Consider the following 16,404-nt stretch of genomic DNA (forward strand, 5'->3'; position numbering starts at 1 on the left):
GGCACGAGGAGCAATGGCCCATAGAAATGCACATGTGATTGTGGGGCATTCTATATCTGCCATTGACCAGGACAGGCACCCAGAAAGGTAAGGCCTCGGTAGGCATTTTTTTGACTCACAACGGCTTGGTGAGACATGTATAGTGGAGCTGCCTAGGTGGCTAGTGGCGGAGAGCTGCCTAGGTGGCTAGCGGCAGAGAGCTGCCTAGGTGGCTAGCGGCGGAGAGCTGCCTAGGTGGCTAGCGGCGGGGAGCTGCCTAGGTGGCTAGCGGCGGGGAGCTGCCTAGGTGGCTAGCGGCGGGGAGCTGCCTAGGTGGCTAGCGGCGGAGAGCTGCCTAGGTGGCTAGCGGCAGGAAGCTGCCTAGGTGGCTAGCGGCGGGAAGCTGCCTAGGTGGCTAGCGGCAGGGAGCTGCCTAGGTGGCTAGCGGCGGGGAGCTGCCTAGGTGGCTAGCGGCGGGGAGCTGCCTAGGTGGCTAGCGGCGGGGAGCTGCCTAGGTGGCTAGCGGCGGGGAGCTGCCTAGGTGGCTAGCAACGGGGAGCTGCCTAGGTGGCTAGCAACGGGGAGCTGCCTAGGTGGCTAGTAACAAGGAGCTACAAATGGAGCCCTCCCAGAAATCAATTATTAACCACAACTTTTTGCTTTATGTCTTTATTTCACTACCATGTTAAAAATGTTAAAACATTATTTTAATATAACATACTTTAACAAAACTATACATAATACAATATTAATCACTGCTAAATATAATACAAAGAACATTTCTTTGTTACTTACCAGTTAGAGCAACAAAGAGACGAAGAATATCATTCGTTCCCTCGAAGATCCTGAAAATGCGAATATCCCTCAACACGCGCTCAAGGCCAGCCTCCTTCATAAAGCCCATGCCACCCAACACCTGAATAGCCTCGTCTGTCATCGTCCAAGCTGCTTCAGATGCAAAGCACTACATGAAAACAAAAATATAAATTACAGTCTTCCAGAAAAAACATATACCTTTTGTGTAAAATAATCTTGTATTTAACACTTTCGCTGCCTCTGCAAATGATCCGTCGTACACCTCAAGGTAGGCTGAGCAGCGCACGCTAACTCACCACCACCCACAAATGTTTATACTCTTCTTAGCTTTCTTATCTCAATTTTCATGCAACGTTGTTTAATTAGGTATCAAATTGTTCGTAATAGAATGCTCTAAAGAAATATATGCATATAGGAACGTATAAGTCTCACTTTCCTATACCTTAAACCTGCCGTGCACTGCAAGGCAGGCACAGAGCTCATCCCCACTCTAATGTTTATTCTCTAGTCAGCTTTCTCGCCACAATTTTTGCGCTACATCAGTCAATTTGGTACCAAATTGTTCACACAGAATGCTGTATAGGAGTATTTGCATGTAAGAACCTATAAGTCTCCTTTTTCAATACTTTCAACAAAATCTCAATAACTTTTCCCTCATACGTGTTTCTTTCAATGCTTTTGTCATGGATTGGCTATGTTCTTGATCAGCATCTTAATCTACCATCAGCCACCCACCTCCATAGTCTACCATCAGCCACCCACCACCTTAGTCTACCATCAGCCACCCACCTCCATAGTCTACCATCAGCCACCCACCACCTTAGTCTACCATCAGCCACCCACCTCCATAGTCTACCATCAGCCACCCACCTCCATAGTCTACCATCAGCCACCCACCTCCACAGTCTACCATCAGCCACCCACCTCCATAGTCTACCATCAGCCACCCACCACCTTAGTCTACCATCAGCCACCCACCACCTTAGTCTACCATCAGCCACCCACCTCCATAGTCTACCATCAGCCACCCACCACCTTAGTCTACCATCAGCTACCCACCACCTTAGTCTACCATCAGCCACCCACCTCCATAGTCTACCATCAGCCACCCACCACCTGAAAAATCCAAAATACTTCTTCACATATGCGAAATCAAACTAAAAAACCACTGCCAGTATTGGACCTATTCTTACGAGTGCAGGTTCATACACGGAGGATGACAAAGAAATTAGTGAAATCCCAAAAAACCAGCGTTGAATGTAATGAAACGTCATTTTCTGGGTGAGACCCTGAGGCTTCCCGGAGCTTACTATGCTGATATGCTAATGTCAGACTTTGACATCAGTCACGTGTATGGAGTTCTGTGGGCCTACCAGGGACCACGAGCCAGAACCTGACCCCCTCAGAGAGGCATGGGGAGCAATGGCCTATAGAAACCCCCATGTGGTTGAAAGCACTCTATGTCGGCCATCGACCGGGTCAGGCACCCAGAAAGGTAAGCATCCCCCCCCCCCCCCAAAAAAAAACATTCTGGTGAAATTATTGCTACCAAAAGCCGAACAAGTGGATAGAACTCCCCTTACAAGAAACAAGCAAACGATCATGACATCTCACGTCGCCGCGCCGCTGTCTGTGCAGCTCTCCACTCCCCGGGAGGGGAAAGAGGGAGCCCCAGATCCCTCATGCCGGCTATCCACCTGTCAGTTCAGAGGCTGGATGTCAAAACACACAAAAGAAACGCCGACCGGGGAAAGGGAGGGATGCCAGGGAGCCTCCGGGTCTCACCCAGAAAATGTTTCATTACAATCAACGCTGGTTTTCTGGGGGGAGCCCCTTCAGCTCCCCAAAGCTAAGTACCCACAGAAGAAGACCATAGAGACTTACCTGGGAGGCTGTTGTTGCTCACTCCACAACTTGAAGTCAAGACAACCGGCTGCAACCGCCGACTCAAAAACGACACAGGCCCAACTAGGCCTAGGGACGTTCACGAGGTAAAGTGCAGCCAGGACCCTGTACGACCCCCAAAAGCCCCATGCCCGAATATCAACCCAGGACATGGTGCCAAAGATGGCAGCAAGCGCAGTGAACACACAAACGTCATGGGCACGGGGATAGACCACAGGCTGGCTAGCCGCAAGAACTCTGTGGATGACCTTTTCTGCAAACAGGAAAGAAAGGGAAACGGGATCAACCCAAAGTACATCCCCGGACACAGAGGCCGAGGCGCGCAAGTAACAGCGAAGAGCCGCCACATAACACAAAACATGATGCACCCCCAGCCCAACCAAGCATCAACAACCTAGGGACCCCTCCTGAAAGTCGCAGTCTCAATCTTCACCAGAAAAGAAGGAGACGGCTGCAGACAAAGAAAACCATCATGAAGACCGAAAGAGCAGAAACCCCTGCGACGGAGGAGAGCATGAAGCTCCCCAACCCGACCCTCAGAGGCCACAACAAACCGAGGGGAAGAAAGAAAAGAGCACTCTGTTCAATGACTAAGACGGCTCAGGCGGCACAAGATCAGGCAGGAGGTGAAACAATGCATGAGACAACTTGCGAAACGTCACAGAATTAACATCAAAACCGAAAGCAAGCCGAAGCGGCTCCGCCATCGTCGCACGATACGAGGGGACAGTATGGGGCAAGATGACGGCTCCAAACCTCCACAAGAAAAGGACAAGGCCACACCAACAAACGCAGCTACCAAAGAAGGGACAGAAGGAAAAGGAAAGACCGCCAAAAACCCCACACTGCCGCAAAGAAGAAACACGCAGGTGGGACACCATCAACGAAGTCACCTGACCACCAACAGAAGGCGAGAAACTCGAGGCAGAACCGAACCGGCCCCGCCGTGGGCCAATCGAGCCTAGGAAGAGGCAGAGCCGCGGGAAAATCTCGGGTGCAACCACGGAGCCAGCAAAGCTGGAAACCCAAGCTGACTAAGGAGGAGATGGAACATTTGCTTTACAGAAAACATCGCCACTCCTGCGAGCCAGCCGGGAGATCGGAGACGACAGTCCCGACGCGCGATTCTAGAGAAGGGATACCGAGAGAACACGAAAACGCCAACAAGCTGGGTAAGCCAGGTAACCAGAAACCTAAACCTGGCAATAGGAGAGCCAAAGGGCACAAAGAAAACACAACCCATGAGTAGGATAAAGAGAAAACGGAAAAACACACGACCAGAAGTAAAGCCCCTGCACCAACGGCCAGGGACAATGGCGCTTCGGTATGGCACAGGATATGGCACTTCCTCCTAACACAACCTCTCTCATTCAGCCTATGGATCAGGGAGTTATCAGTGCCACAAAGAGGTTGTACACCAAAAAGATGCTGAACGAAGTTTTGGTGGCTTTGCCTCTTCCGGAAATATTGAACTCGGTGTGGATAACAGGGCTAAAAAAAACTTGAGAATTTGAAGAACTATACAATCAAGGAAGCCATCTATAACTAGGTCAAGGTGTGGAGTGAAGTAAAGGAATCGACTTTGAAAAATTCCTGGAAAAAACCAGCATTGAATGTAATGAAACGCCATTTACTGGGTGAGCCCCGGAGGCTCCCTGGAGCTTATCGGGCTAATGTATGTTATATTAGACCGGGACATTAGCTGAGGAGTTCAGACCTACCAGGGACCAGTGCCAGAACCTGGGCCCCTTCAGAGAGGTTTCAGGGAGCAATGGCCCTGGAAAACCCCCTTGTGGTTGGGGTTTTCCTTATCTGCCATCGACCAGGGTTAGGCACCCAGAAAGGTAGGCATAACAAAACAAACCCCACATGGTAAAAAACTAAAACAAAAAAACGAACAGAGAGGTAGAAACTCCCTACAATCCCAAGGAAACAAGCAAACAAGCAAACATCACACTTTACTGCCGCGCCAATCGTCCGCGCAGCCCTCCCCGCCCCCGACCTACCACGCCGGCTGCCAAGCTTCAGTTCGGAAGCTAAGCTTCAACCAACGCGAAATAACCGCGTGAAATAACCCTCCCTCCCACCTACCGGTGGGAGGGAGGGTTGCCAGGGAGCCTCCGGGGCTCACCCAGAAAATGGCGTTTCATTACATTCAACGCTGGTTTTCTGTGGGGAGCCCCTACGGCTCCCTGGAACTTCATACCCAAAGAGAAGGAAAAGAAAGGGCTAACCCAGGAGGCAGCCGCCACAAACTCCGCAACGCGAAGCCGAGACAACAGGCTGCAACCTACGACCCAAGGCAACAAGAACGCACAGGAGCAGACGCGCATAAAGAATGGGCGGCCAAGAACCTGTGCGACCCTCAAATCCCTGCGCCCGAAAAAAGCCCTAGACGTCATCAACACAGCAGCAAAAGCTGTAAACGTCCGAACAGCACGGGCGCAAAGACAGACCGCAGGCTGGAAGATTGAAAAACTCTGCGGACGACCTGGGAGACCCGAGCCCTGAAAACAGGGTACGAGGGAAACCGGATCAAACCAAAGCGCATCCCCAGACACGGTACGCAGGTAACGGCAAAAAGCACAACCGGACAACACAGGATGCACCCCCGTCCAAACCAATCAAGCATCAATAACCCAAGAAGCCCTCCGGAAAGCAGCCGTCTCGACCGTCGCCAGGACGGAGAAAGGCTACACACGTACAAACCTACCACCAGTACCAAAGAGTAGAAACCTGAACCGAAGGGGCTACCACAAACTGAGGAGAAGATAAGAAGGCACCCTGATCAAGGACCAGGACGGCTCAGGCGATGCATGAGCAGGCTGGAGGTGAAACAAAACATGAGAAAGCGTACAAAACGGGGCAGATGTGACGTCCACCCCGAACGCAAGCCGGAGCGGCTCCGCCAGCGCCGCACAAAACGAGGCAACAGTAAGAAACATCAAATAACTGTAGTCCTGAAAACCCAAGAAAGTACAAGACAATCTGATGCGAAAGAGACGACAACCTACGAAGAGCAAGAAAAAGTGCATAGAACACCAGGAACGTCATACTGTCACCAAGACGAAGCTCGCAGGTGGGACACCATCAATAAAGCCACCTGAACACCACAGAGATGGTGATACCCGTGTCAAAATACCAGATGTGAAGAGCCAAGGAGAAAGCCGAACCAGTCATGTACAGGACCAATCCGACCTGCCGAAAAAGGCGGAGGCGCGGGAAAACGCCCCGGGTTCGGACACCTATTAAGCAGCGTCTGAAATAAGGCTGGACCGGCCACCAAGGAACCATAAGGACTGCTCTCGTGGGAATGGGCTGCAACCGAGCCAGAACCCGAAGGAACAACTGGACCGGGAGAAGAGGAACAGGAACCCCCACCTCGACTAGTCCTGCCGAAAATCATCCACTGTGAACGCCTCGCAGGCGGGGAAGGGCGCCATATAAAATTGGCGACGCCTAGACCACGCCGACTCGAAGACGTCCATGGCCAGGAGTTCATACGTCCGGCAGAGCCAACAAAATGAGTTGGCGATGACTGGCCAATATGCGAACAAAGGAACGAACCGAGACAGCTGTCCGCCAGGACGCAGGACACACCCCGGACATGAACCTGATGGTTAGCCAAACCCCGAGAATCCAGCAAACGAGCCACTCTAAAGAATCAACCCCAAAGGTCAACACCGAAGAGAAACCCTGTGGTTTCGGCAAGAACCGCCAAAAAACAGTCCGAACGGAGCTGAATGGTAGAGCACCGAGTGACCCAAACCCTCCGAAGCGCAAACCAGACAGCCACGAACTCCCGAACCGTGCTGTGAGCCAGACAGACGGACAGACTCCACCATCCCCGGCCGACCTGGTGAGCACTGGTCACAAAGCCCCAGCCGAGAGATGACCCGTCCGTGAACACATCGAGTGAAGGCTCGGGGAGGTGCCAAGGCACAGAATCCTGAAAACCCCAAAGAGGAAGCTGCTGACGCAGCACCAACACAAGATCCCTGGAGGAACAAACCCAATGAATGCAAGAGGCGGAAGGGGAGTCTCCGAAGGAACCAAACAGACGCCGAAGCCAAACCCAACCCCGTGGGCAGACCAGCATGTCGAAGTTCAGACTCCCGCACAACTGCTCAAGCAACCGCTGAGACCCGGGACCCCCTCATGAACAGCCGAAGGCGGGACCACAGCCGCAGTAACACTTCTGGAGGGAAAGACAAGGAGCGGCCCAAGAGCCCTAAACAAGACCCAGCCAGGTCCGAACCCGGGACGGAAACAGATGGAATGGCCTCCAGATCACCAGGAAACCAAACCCGGCGATCGAGAAAGAACCGCACCCCTGGCGAGCAGACAAGCGGACCGACTGGAAGCCCACACCAGCCAGTCGTCGAGGTAGGCCAGACACCGAATCTCAAGCAGACTCAGACAGGGCACCAAGATCCGGTAAAGATAAAAAAAAAAAAAAAAAAAACACCAAGTGCCAATTACAAAATAGGGAAGGCAACAAAAGCGGCAAGCCCGAAGCCCCACCACCAACTGTGCTAGTCCCGGAAAACTGGAGAGGAACGTGCCAAGAATTGACCTGGAGGTCCAGGGCCACCATCCAGGCACTCGGCCCCAACAGAAGCCAGACAAGAGACAACAGTCCTCCGATGAGGGCATAGAATCCAGGGCGCAGACTAAAGAAGTCAAGAAGAACCGCAGATTCGACAGGCCCATGTCTGCAAAGAGCAGTCGGGAACCCCAGAAAGACGGGGCGGATCGACCACGTCCAATGTATCCACTAAGATAACATGACGAAGCGAAGGGGAAGAAGCCCACCCCGCCAGTCCTGAAGCCCCCAAAGGGGGAGAAGCCATCCACCCCTGCCACCAGAGGCTGGAAGACAGCCAAAAGCGCCCACTAACTGCGAGAGTCAACAGAGCAAGCTGCTCCCCCAGTGCCCCGTCAACAGAGAAGGGAACAGAGCCCCTTCTGAAAGAAAAAGTATATATACACATATATACTGTCTCCACTCGATCATCCAGACTATATGGGAAGGACCCCCAGCCGGATTATCACATTTTTCGGATAATGGTACTTTTTCACCTATGAGTCCAAAAGTGACCATTTCCAACTATTTTTATACTACGAACAACATAATTTGAATTGCCTTGCCACATGTAATTATTAAATATTCAACTAGAAACCTCAACTTACCTTGTCGGTGTTCGTCTTCTTGATTGATGCCACACATCTTGAAGTTAAGAATTCTTAACAATTTACATAACCTATACTAACACAACACTAAAATTAACACTTAAAATTACTGTACAGTTCATTAAGCAAAGTTAGTTTTGACTGCCAGCTGCTGAAGCCTCACTGGTTGAAGGCATTTGGGTTGCCTGTGATGCCTCACTTGTTGAAGGCGCTTGCATGCCCTCACTTCCTCAAGGGAAAGATCGACCTTTGAGGATCACCCTAAACGGTGCCAAACAGATGGAAGAAGTACTAAGGAATGCTAGAAAATTGCAAAGGGATGAGGATGGGAAAGGGTGGTCGTTAAGACGAGATCTTTCAAAAGAAGATAGAGAGACGCTGAAACTGAACCTCGCCGAGGCAAAACATTTAAATGAGAGCAGGAATGAAGAAGAAATAAATTCTTTTTTTCTACAAAGTGATAGGGGTAGGCAAACCAGTAAAGTGGTACATAAAGGCAAACCAACAAAATCAAGAGAGAGAGGGGGAGTGAAGAATAAGGAGAGGGGGAACAAGTTCCTGAAGATTGCATACACCAACATAGATGGAGTGAGATCGAAGATACTGGAGTTATGTGATGTAATACAGCTGCAGACACCCGACATTGTTGCAATCACGGAGACAAAACTTGAAGATGTAATTTTAAATGAGGTCATATTCCCAAGGGGCTACTCAATTTGGAGACGGGACAGAAAAATTAGGAAAGGCGGTGGCGTTGCTGTGCTGGTAAAAGAACACCTAAAGGTGAACGAAATAATGACTGCCAATCCACAAGAAATTGACATAATAGCACTAGAGATCTGCCATGAGGATGATAAACTAATGGTCATAAATGCATATAGTCCACCGCCAAGCAGCACATGGTCAAAGGAGGAGCTAGATAGTAAACGTGAAGGTCTTATAACAATAATGAGAGAGATTATAGCGAGAGCGGATAACGATAGATCACGACTGTTGATAGTCGGTGACTTCAACTTGAAATCCATAGACTGGGAAGCATATGAAGCTAAAACAGAAGATTTTTGGACCTGTAAATTTGTAGACCTCATCCTGGAAACATTCTTGTATCAACATGTTAAACAAGCTACGAGGATGAGGGAAGGGGACGTTCCCTCCATGCTAGATTTGATATTTACCAGGAAGGAGGAAGAGATATTTGACATTCAGTACCTTCCTCCCTTGGGTAAAAGTGACCATGTCTTTTTGGGGAATAAAGTATGCAATGCGTTATAAGCTGGAAGAAAATAAGGAGGTTGAAGCAGTTGAAAAACCAGACTTCAGGAGAGGACATTATGGTGACCTTAGAAATTTTTTCAGTGAGTATAATTGGACAGACTTGATGCTAGGCAAGGAAGTGAATGAGATGTATGTCAAGTTTTGTGAAATATATGATAAAGGCACAAAAAAATTTATACCAAAACAGAGATGCAGAACTAGGAAACAGGATTGGTTCAATAGAAATTGCGAGAGGGCTAGAGACCAAAAGACACAAAAATGGAATCAATACAGGAAGAGGCCGAACCCCCCAAACATACCAGTGATACAAAGATGCGAGAAACAACTACACGGCAGTGAGGAGAGAGGCAGAAAGAAATTTAGAAAAAGGGATTGCAGACAAATGTAAAACAGAACCAGGTCTATTCTATAAATTCATAAACAACAAATTGCATGTAAAGGATAATATGGGAAATGGGAAATATGAAAATGATAATATGAAAATATGATAATATGAAAATGGGAAATAGATTCACGGAAGATGAAAAGGAAATGTGTGAAACACTAAACGAAAAGTTCCAAAGTGTGTTTGTACAAAATGAAATCTTTAGGGAACCAGATACAATAAGAATTCCAGAGAACAATATAGAGCACATAGAGGTGTCTAGAGACGAAGTGGAAAAAATGCTCAAGGAGCTCGGTAAGAACAAAGCAGCTGGCCCAGATGGCGTTTCACCATGGGTTCTGAGAGAATGTGCATCTGAGCTCAGCATTCCACTTCACCTGATCTTTCAGGCATCCCTGTGTACAGGAATCGTAGCAGACGTGTGGAAACAGGCTAACATAGTTCCAATCTACAAAAGTGGCAGCAGGGAAGACCCCCTCAATTATAGACCTGTATCATTGACAAGTGTAATAGTGAAAGTATTGGAAAAGCTAATCAAAACTAAATGGGTAGAACACCTAGAGAGAAATGATATAATATCAGACAGACAGTTTGGTTTTCGATCTGGAAGATCCTGTGTATTGAATTTACTCAGTTTCTATGATCGAGCCACAGAGATATTACAGGAAAGAGATGGTTGGGTTGACTGCATCTATCTGGACCTAAAAAAGGCTTTCGACAGAGTTCCACATAAGAGGTTGTTCTGGAAACTGGAAAATATTGGAGGGGTGACAGGTAAGCTTCTATCATGGATGAAAAATTTTCTGACTGATAGAAAAATGAGGGCAGTAATCAGAGGCAATGTATCGGAATGGAGAAATGTCACAAGTGGAGTACCACAGGGTTCAGTTCTTGCACCAGTGATGTTTATTGTGTACATAAATGATCTAACAGTTGGTATACAGAATTATATGAACATGTTTGCTGATGATGCTAAGATAATAGGAAGGATAAGAAATATAGATGATTGTCATGCCCTTCAAGAAGACCTGGACAAAATAAGTAGATGGAGCACCACTTGGCAAATGGAATTTAATGTTAATAAATGTCATGTTATGGAATGTGGAATAGGAGAACATAGACCCCACACAACCTATATATTATGTGAGAAATCTTTAAAGAATTCTGATAAAGAAAGAGATCTAGGGGTGGTTCTAGATAGAAAACTATCACCTGAGGACCACATAAAGAATATTGTGCAAGGAGCCTATGCTATGCTTTCTAACTTCGGAATTGCATTTAAATACATGGATGGCGATATACTAAAGAAATTGTTCATGACTTTTGTTAGGCCAAAGCTAGAATATGCAGCTGTTGTGTGGTGCCCATATCTTAAGAAGCACATCAACAAACTGGAAAAGGTGCAAAGACATGCTACTAAGTGGCTCCCAGAACTGAAGGGTAAGAGCTACGAGGAGAGGTTAGAAGCATTAAACATGCCAAAACTAGAAGACAGAAGAAAAAGAGGTGATATGATCACTACATACAAAATAGTAACAGGAATTGATAAAATCGACAGGGAAGATTTCCTGAGACCTGGCACTTCAAGAACAAGAGGTCATAGATTTAAACTAGCTAAACACAGATGCCGAAGAAATATAAGAAAATTCACCTTCGCAAATAGAGTGGTAGACGGTTGGAACAAGTTAAGTGAGAAGGTGGTGGAGGCCAAGACCGTCAGTAGTTTCAAAGCGTTATATGACAAAGAGTGCTGGGAAGACGGGACACCACGAGCGTAGCTCTCATCCTGTAACTACACTTAGGTAATTACTTGTTGAAGGCGCTTGGCTTGCCTGTGATGCCTCACTTGTTAAAGGCGCTTGCTTGCTTGCGCCTCACTTGTTGAAGGCGCTTGGCTTGCCTGTGAAGCTTCACTTGTTGAAGGTGCTTGCTTGCGCCTCACTTGTTGAAGGCACTTGCTTGCGCCTCACTTGTTGAAGGCGCTTGCTTGCACCTCACTTGTTGAAGGCGCTTGGCTTGCCTGTGACGCCTCACTTGTTGAAGGCGCTTGGCTTGCCTGTGGCGCCTCACTTGCTGAAGGCGCTTGGCTAGCCTGTGGCGCCTCACTTGTTGAAGGCGCTTGCTTGCGCCTCACTTGTTGAAGGCGCTTGGCTTGCCTGTAACGCCGCACTTGTTGAAGGCGCTTGGCTTGCCTGTGGTGCCTCACTTGTTGAAGGCATTTGACTGCCTGTGACGCCTCACTGGTTGAACAACACGTAACTTGTCTTTAATTGCTAGGACAACCTTCTTCCTCTTAACACCTCCAGAATGATCGATGCTGCTACCAGACATAATCTTGGCCAAAAATGTTTAAAGTTACTATGAAAATAAAAAAGTTATTTAAAAAAATATTTCACTAATGGCGCAGCACTGTGTATAACACGAGGGACGGACGCACATGGGTTGACCAGTGTTGGACAGGTCCACGTGGGGTGGGGCAGCTATAGCACGTTACGTAGGCCGCCAGGAGGAAAAAACTCTCAATATTTTTTAAGGAAACTTCAGCCTGTGCACATTGCTTTTAGGAAACTTATTTATTTGTTATTACATAATTACTAGTACTTATTTAATTTGTTTTTGGCTATGATTAATTGTTCTAAAATTAATGGTAATTCCTGTACCCAGGTGGTCCCCTCCCGATGCACCCCTTCCACCCTCCCAACACCACCCACCCACCCCACCCCATCCTCCACCATGCGTCTAGAGCCACAGACGGGATTAATACGGTATGGCCGAATTTTCATCCGGCCAAACCAGCTTTTATCCAGTTCCTGTGGCCATATTGGCCGGATATTGTGAGAACTTTATCCGATCACGATTTTGTCCGTATAAGGGCGTTTTCCGGATGTTTGAATCCCGGATAATTGCAGGGTTACAGTACATATGTTTATACACATACACACAAGGTATGTTACACCTTGCCCCAGAGGCTCCCTGGCTACCCTCTCTCCCATCTGATCAGCGGGATTTTTTGCGTTGGTTGAAGCCTAGTTTCCGAACTGAAGGCAGCCGGCGTGGTGAGGTCCGGGGCCCCCCCTCCCTCTCCCCCTCCCGGGGAGGGGAGGGCTGCGTGGATGACCGGCGCAGCAGTAAATTGATTGTTTGATTGTTTCCTTGGGATTGTAGGGAGTTTTCTACCTCTCTGTTCGGTTTTTGTTGTAGTTTCTTACCATGTGGGGTTTGTTTTGTTACGCCTACCTTCCTGGGTGCCTAACCCCGGTCGATGGCAGATAAGGAAAAACCCCAACCACAAGGGGGTTTTCCAGGGTCATTGCTCCCAACCTGTAACCTCTCTGAAGGGGCCAGGTTCTGGCGCTGGTCCCTGGTAGGTCTGAACTCCTTAGCTAATGTCCCGGTCTAATATAACATACATTAGCCCGATAAGCTCCAGGGAGCAGTAGGGGCTCCCCACAGAAAATCACCACAAACGCGGAATTTCTTATAGGCGCGATCGTCACTAAGCAAGCAGCTGTAGTAAACTGAGGCAGGTCGGCCCCCGTGACCGGGAACCACGTGCTTGGTCGACCCGAACGTGTACCAACAAATATCGTTTGTCGACGATACCATCGTATGTTGAGTCACATTTTTCGATGAAATTTACATCGTAACTCGAAATTATCGTAAGTCGGGTCAATCGTAAGTCGAGGTGCCACTGTATATATATATGGTTGTGTTGAGATGCATAGATGCATAACAAAGTAGTTTGGTATAACTTTCATTTCATTTTTAATTTGTCCAAAACAAAAATGTCTTCAATTAAGGCTTTATATTTTTCATATCTATGTCAGAAGCCATTGCCATGTGTCCAAATTCAGCAACTAAATATTTCAGTGCATTAAATTTGACAAATAATAAGGGTTGTAGCAAGTACTAACTTTGCTAACAGCAGCCTCCAGGTGGTAGTCCGTGGACCCGGAGTCCATGCTTGATGAGATCATATAAGCCATTGATTCTGTTACGTAGTGCGCCATCGCCATTCGAGCCAGCTTCTCCTGCAAAAGGTTAAAAGATAGCACATTAATTACATGAGAGTGTCACAAGAGCAACATAACACAAACATCATCAGAATCACACATTTTATTCATAACAACTAATACAAATCATTATAACAATGGAACAATGGCCTGAGGGCCTGAAAGCTGAGGGGACAGCGCTTCGGATTCGTTGTCCTGAGGTTCCAGGTTCAATCCCCGGTGGAAGCAGAAACAAATGGGCAGAGTTTCCTTCACCCTGATGCATCTGTTCACCTAGCAATAAAATAGGTACCTGGGAGTTAGACAGCTGCTACAGGCTGTTTCCTGTGGGTGTGTAACAAAAAGGAGGCCTGGTCGAGGACCGGGCGACCAAGACGCTAAGCCCCGAAATCATCTCAAGATAACCTCAAGATGGCTAGTGTGCATTACTGTGCACCAGTCTAAATCAAGATTATATTTTTGGCATAAAGCGACCGACGTTTAGCTTGCAATTTGAAAAGTTATATATATACTGTTGAGACGAAGGGAGGTTTTAGTAGTAAGACAGATATTGGCACAATTTATATCATAAAATGAGGAAGATGACAAGATAATTAAAAGTACAGGTGCAGTTGAACATCGAGTGACGACTGCCTCAAATGGCATCCAATTTGGGTAACGAACGCCCCGATCGCCGGTCGGCCGAGCGGACAGCACGTTGGACTTGTGATCCTGTGGTCCTGGGTTCGATCCCAGGCGCCAGTGAGAAACAATGGGCAGAGTTTCTTTCACCCTATGCCCCTGTTACCTAGCAGTAAAATAGGTACCTGGGTGTTAGTCAGTTGTTACGGGCTGCTTCCTGGGGGTGGAGGCCTGGTCGAGGACCGGGCCGCGGGGACACTAAAGCCCCGAAATCATCTCAAGATAACCATCGCCGACAATTTGTTTCGTTAGGCGACCGCTTATTTGAATAACGTCAACACCACATGGTGGGGTCGCGGGCTGCTTCTCGCCCATTCTCAGATGCCTCCGACGATGTACAAATTATTTAACCTTTGTTTAAAGAGGCTATTGATGCTGGGATGTTGCAAAGCATTGACTTTTTTGTAGAAAAACAAAATGAATTTTTTTAAAGAAAGAACAAATGTTAAAAAGGTTCGTTCAGTGTTTGTCAGGTAGGCTGCTCCATGTTTCTTAAAAAAAAAAAAATAAAAAAACCAGCGTTGAATGTAATGAAACGCCTTTTTTTGGGTGAGACCCGAAGGCTCCCCGGAGCTATACCAGGCTGATATGCTAATGTCACACTTTGCCATCAGTCATGTGTATGGAGTTCTAGAGCCTACCGGGGACCACAAGTCAGAGCCTGGCCCCCTCAGAGAGGCAAGGGAAGCAATGGTCTATAAAAACCCCCGTGTGGTTGAAAGCCTTCTATATCTGCCATCGACCGGGTCAAGCATCCAGAAAGGTAAGCATTCCAAAACAAAACCCCTATTCTGGTTAAAATTGCTACCAAAAGCCGAGCTAGTGGATAGAACTCCCCAACAGAAAACAAGCAAACTAGTATGACGTCACACGTCACCACTTCGTTGTCTGCGCAGCTCCCCACTCTCTGAGAGGGGGAAGGGGGAGCCCCAGACCTCCCACGCTGGCTATCCACCCATCAGTTGTGAGGCTTGATGTCAAAACACGCGAAAAACCACCAACCGGAGGGAGAGAGGGTTGCTGGAGAGCCTCCGGATCTCACCCAGAAAAAGGCGTTATTACATTCGACGCTGGTTTTCTGGGGGAAGCCCTGTCGGCTCCCCAGAGCTAACTACCCACAGAAGAAGGTCAAAGGGACTAAACCGGGAGGCGGTCACCATGTACCCCTCAATGGAAGCGAGACAACCGGCTGCAAACGCCAACCCAAGGCGACACAGGCCCGAAAGGGCTCGGGAACATCACGAGACAACGAGCAGCAAGGCCCCTGTACGAACACCAAAAGATCCGTGTCCGAATGACAGCAAGGACACGCCGCCCAGACGGTAGCAAGAGCAGTGAAGCCACGAACGCCACGGTCATGGGGAAAGAACACAGGCAGGCTAGCTGCAACACGGCAGATAACTCGGGACACCTTCACCCGCGAACAGGGAAGAATGGAACCGAATCAACTCAAAGCACGCCCCGGACATAGAGGCCGCGGCATGCAAATAATAGCGGAGGGCCGCTACCGAACACAAAAACATGCCACACCCCTGTCCCGACCAACCAAGCACCAACAAACCAAGGACCCCTCCAGAATGCAGCAGCCCCATCCCGTGCCAGAAAAGATGGAGACGGCTGCCACCGAACAACCAAAACGCCAAGACCGAAGGAGCAGAAACCCCTGCGGAGGAGAGCAAGAAGGCCAGCGACCCGACCCACAGAGGCAAATGCCAACAGGAAAAAGAGCCGTCGAAAAACAAACCTGAACCGAAGGGCCACCACCAACCGAGGAGAAGACAGAGCACACTGACCAGAGACCAGGACGGTGCAAGCGGCGCACGAACAGGCCGGAGGTGAAACAACGCACGAGACAGCTTACTAACGGTGCAGAAGCAACAACAAGACCAAAAGCAAGCCGAAGCAGCTCCGCCAGCGCCGGACGAAACGAGGCGACAGTATGTGGCAAGACGACGGGCCCCCAACCCCCACCAGAAAAACCAAGCCGACGCAAACAACCGCAGCCACCTAAGAAGGGACAGAAGGAAAAGGAAGGACCGCCAAAATACCCTATACTGCCGCCAAAAAGAAGCATGCAGGTGGGACACCAACAACGAAGCCACCAGATTACCAACCGGAGGCGAGTCACTCGAGGCAGAATGTAATCAGCCCCGACAA

The 16,404-nt window shown here is 48.6% G+C and overlaps 1 protein-coding gene across 1 annotated transcript in view; it reads right to left on the reverse strand.

Annotated features, from left to right (window-relative positions):
- The window catches only part of Acadvl (Acyl-CoA dehydrogenase very long chain), a 224,065-nt gene that overhangs the window by 41,275 nt on the left and 166,386 nt on the right, over positions 1-16,404 (reverse strand). The window contains exons 8-9 of the mRNA XM_045748593.2: positions 13,468-13,584; positions 775-943 (exon numbers count right to left, since the gene is read on the reverse strand). Of these exons, the coding sequence (XP_045604549.1) occupies positions 775-943; positions 13,468-13,584 (286 nt within the window). The remainder of the gene's footprint in view (positions 1-774; positions 944-13,467; positions 13,585-16,404) is intronic.

Source organism: Procambarus clarkii, chromosome 2 (genome assembly GCF_040958095.1).
Source record: "Procambarus clarkii isolate CNS0578487 chromosome 2, FALCON_Pclarkii_2.0, whole genome shotgun sequence".
NCBI lineage: Eukaryota > Metazoa > Arthropoda > Malacostraca > Decapoda > Cambaridae > Procambarus > Procambarus clarkii.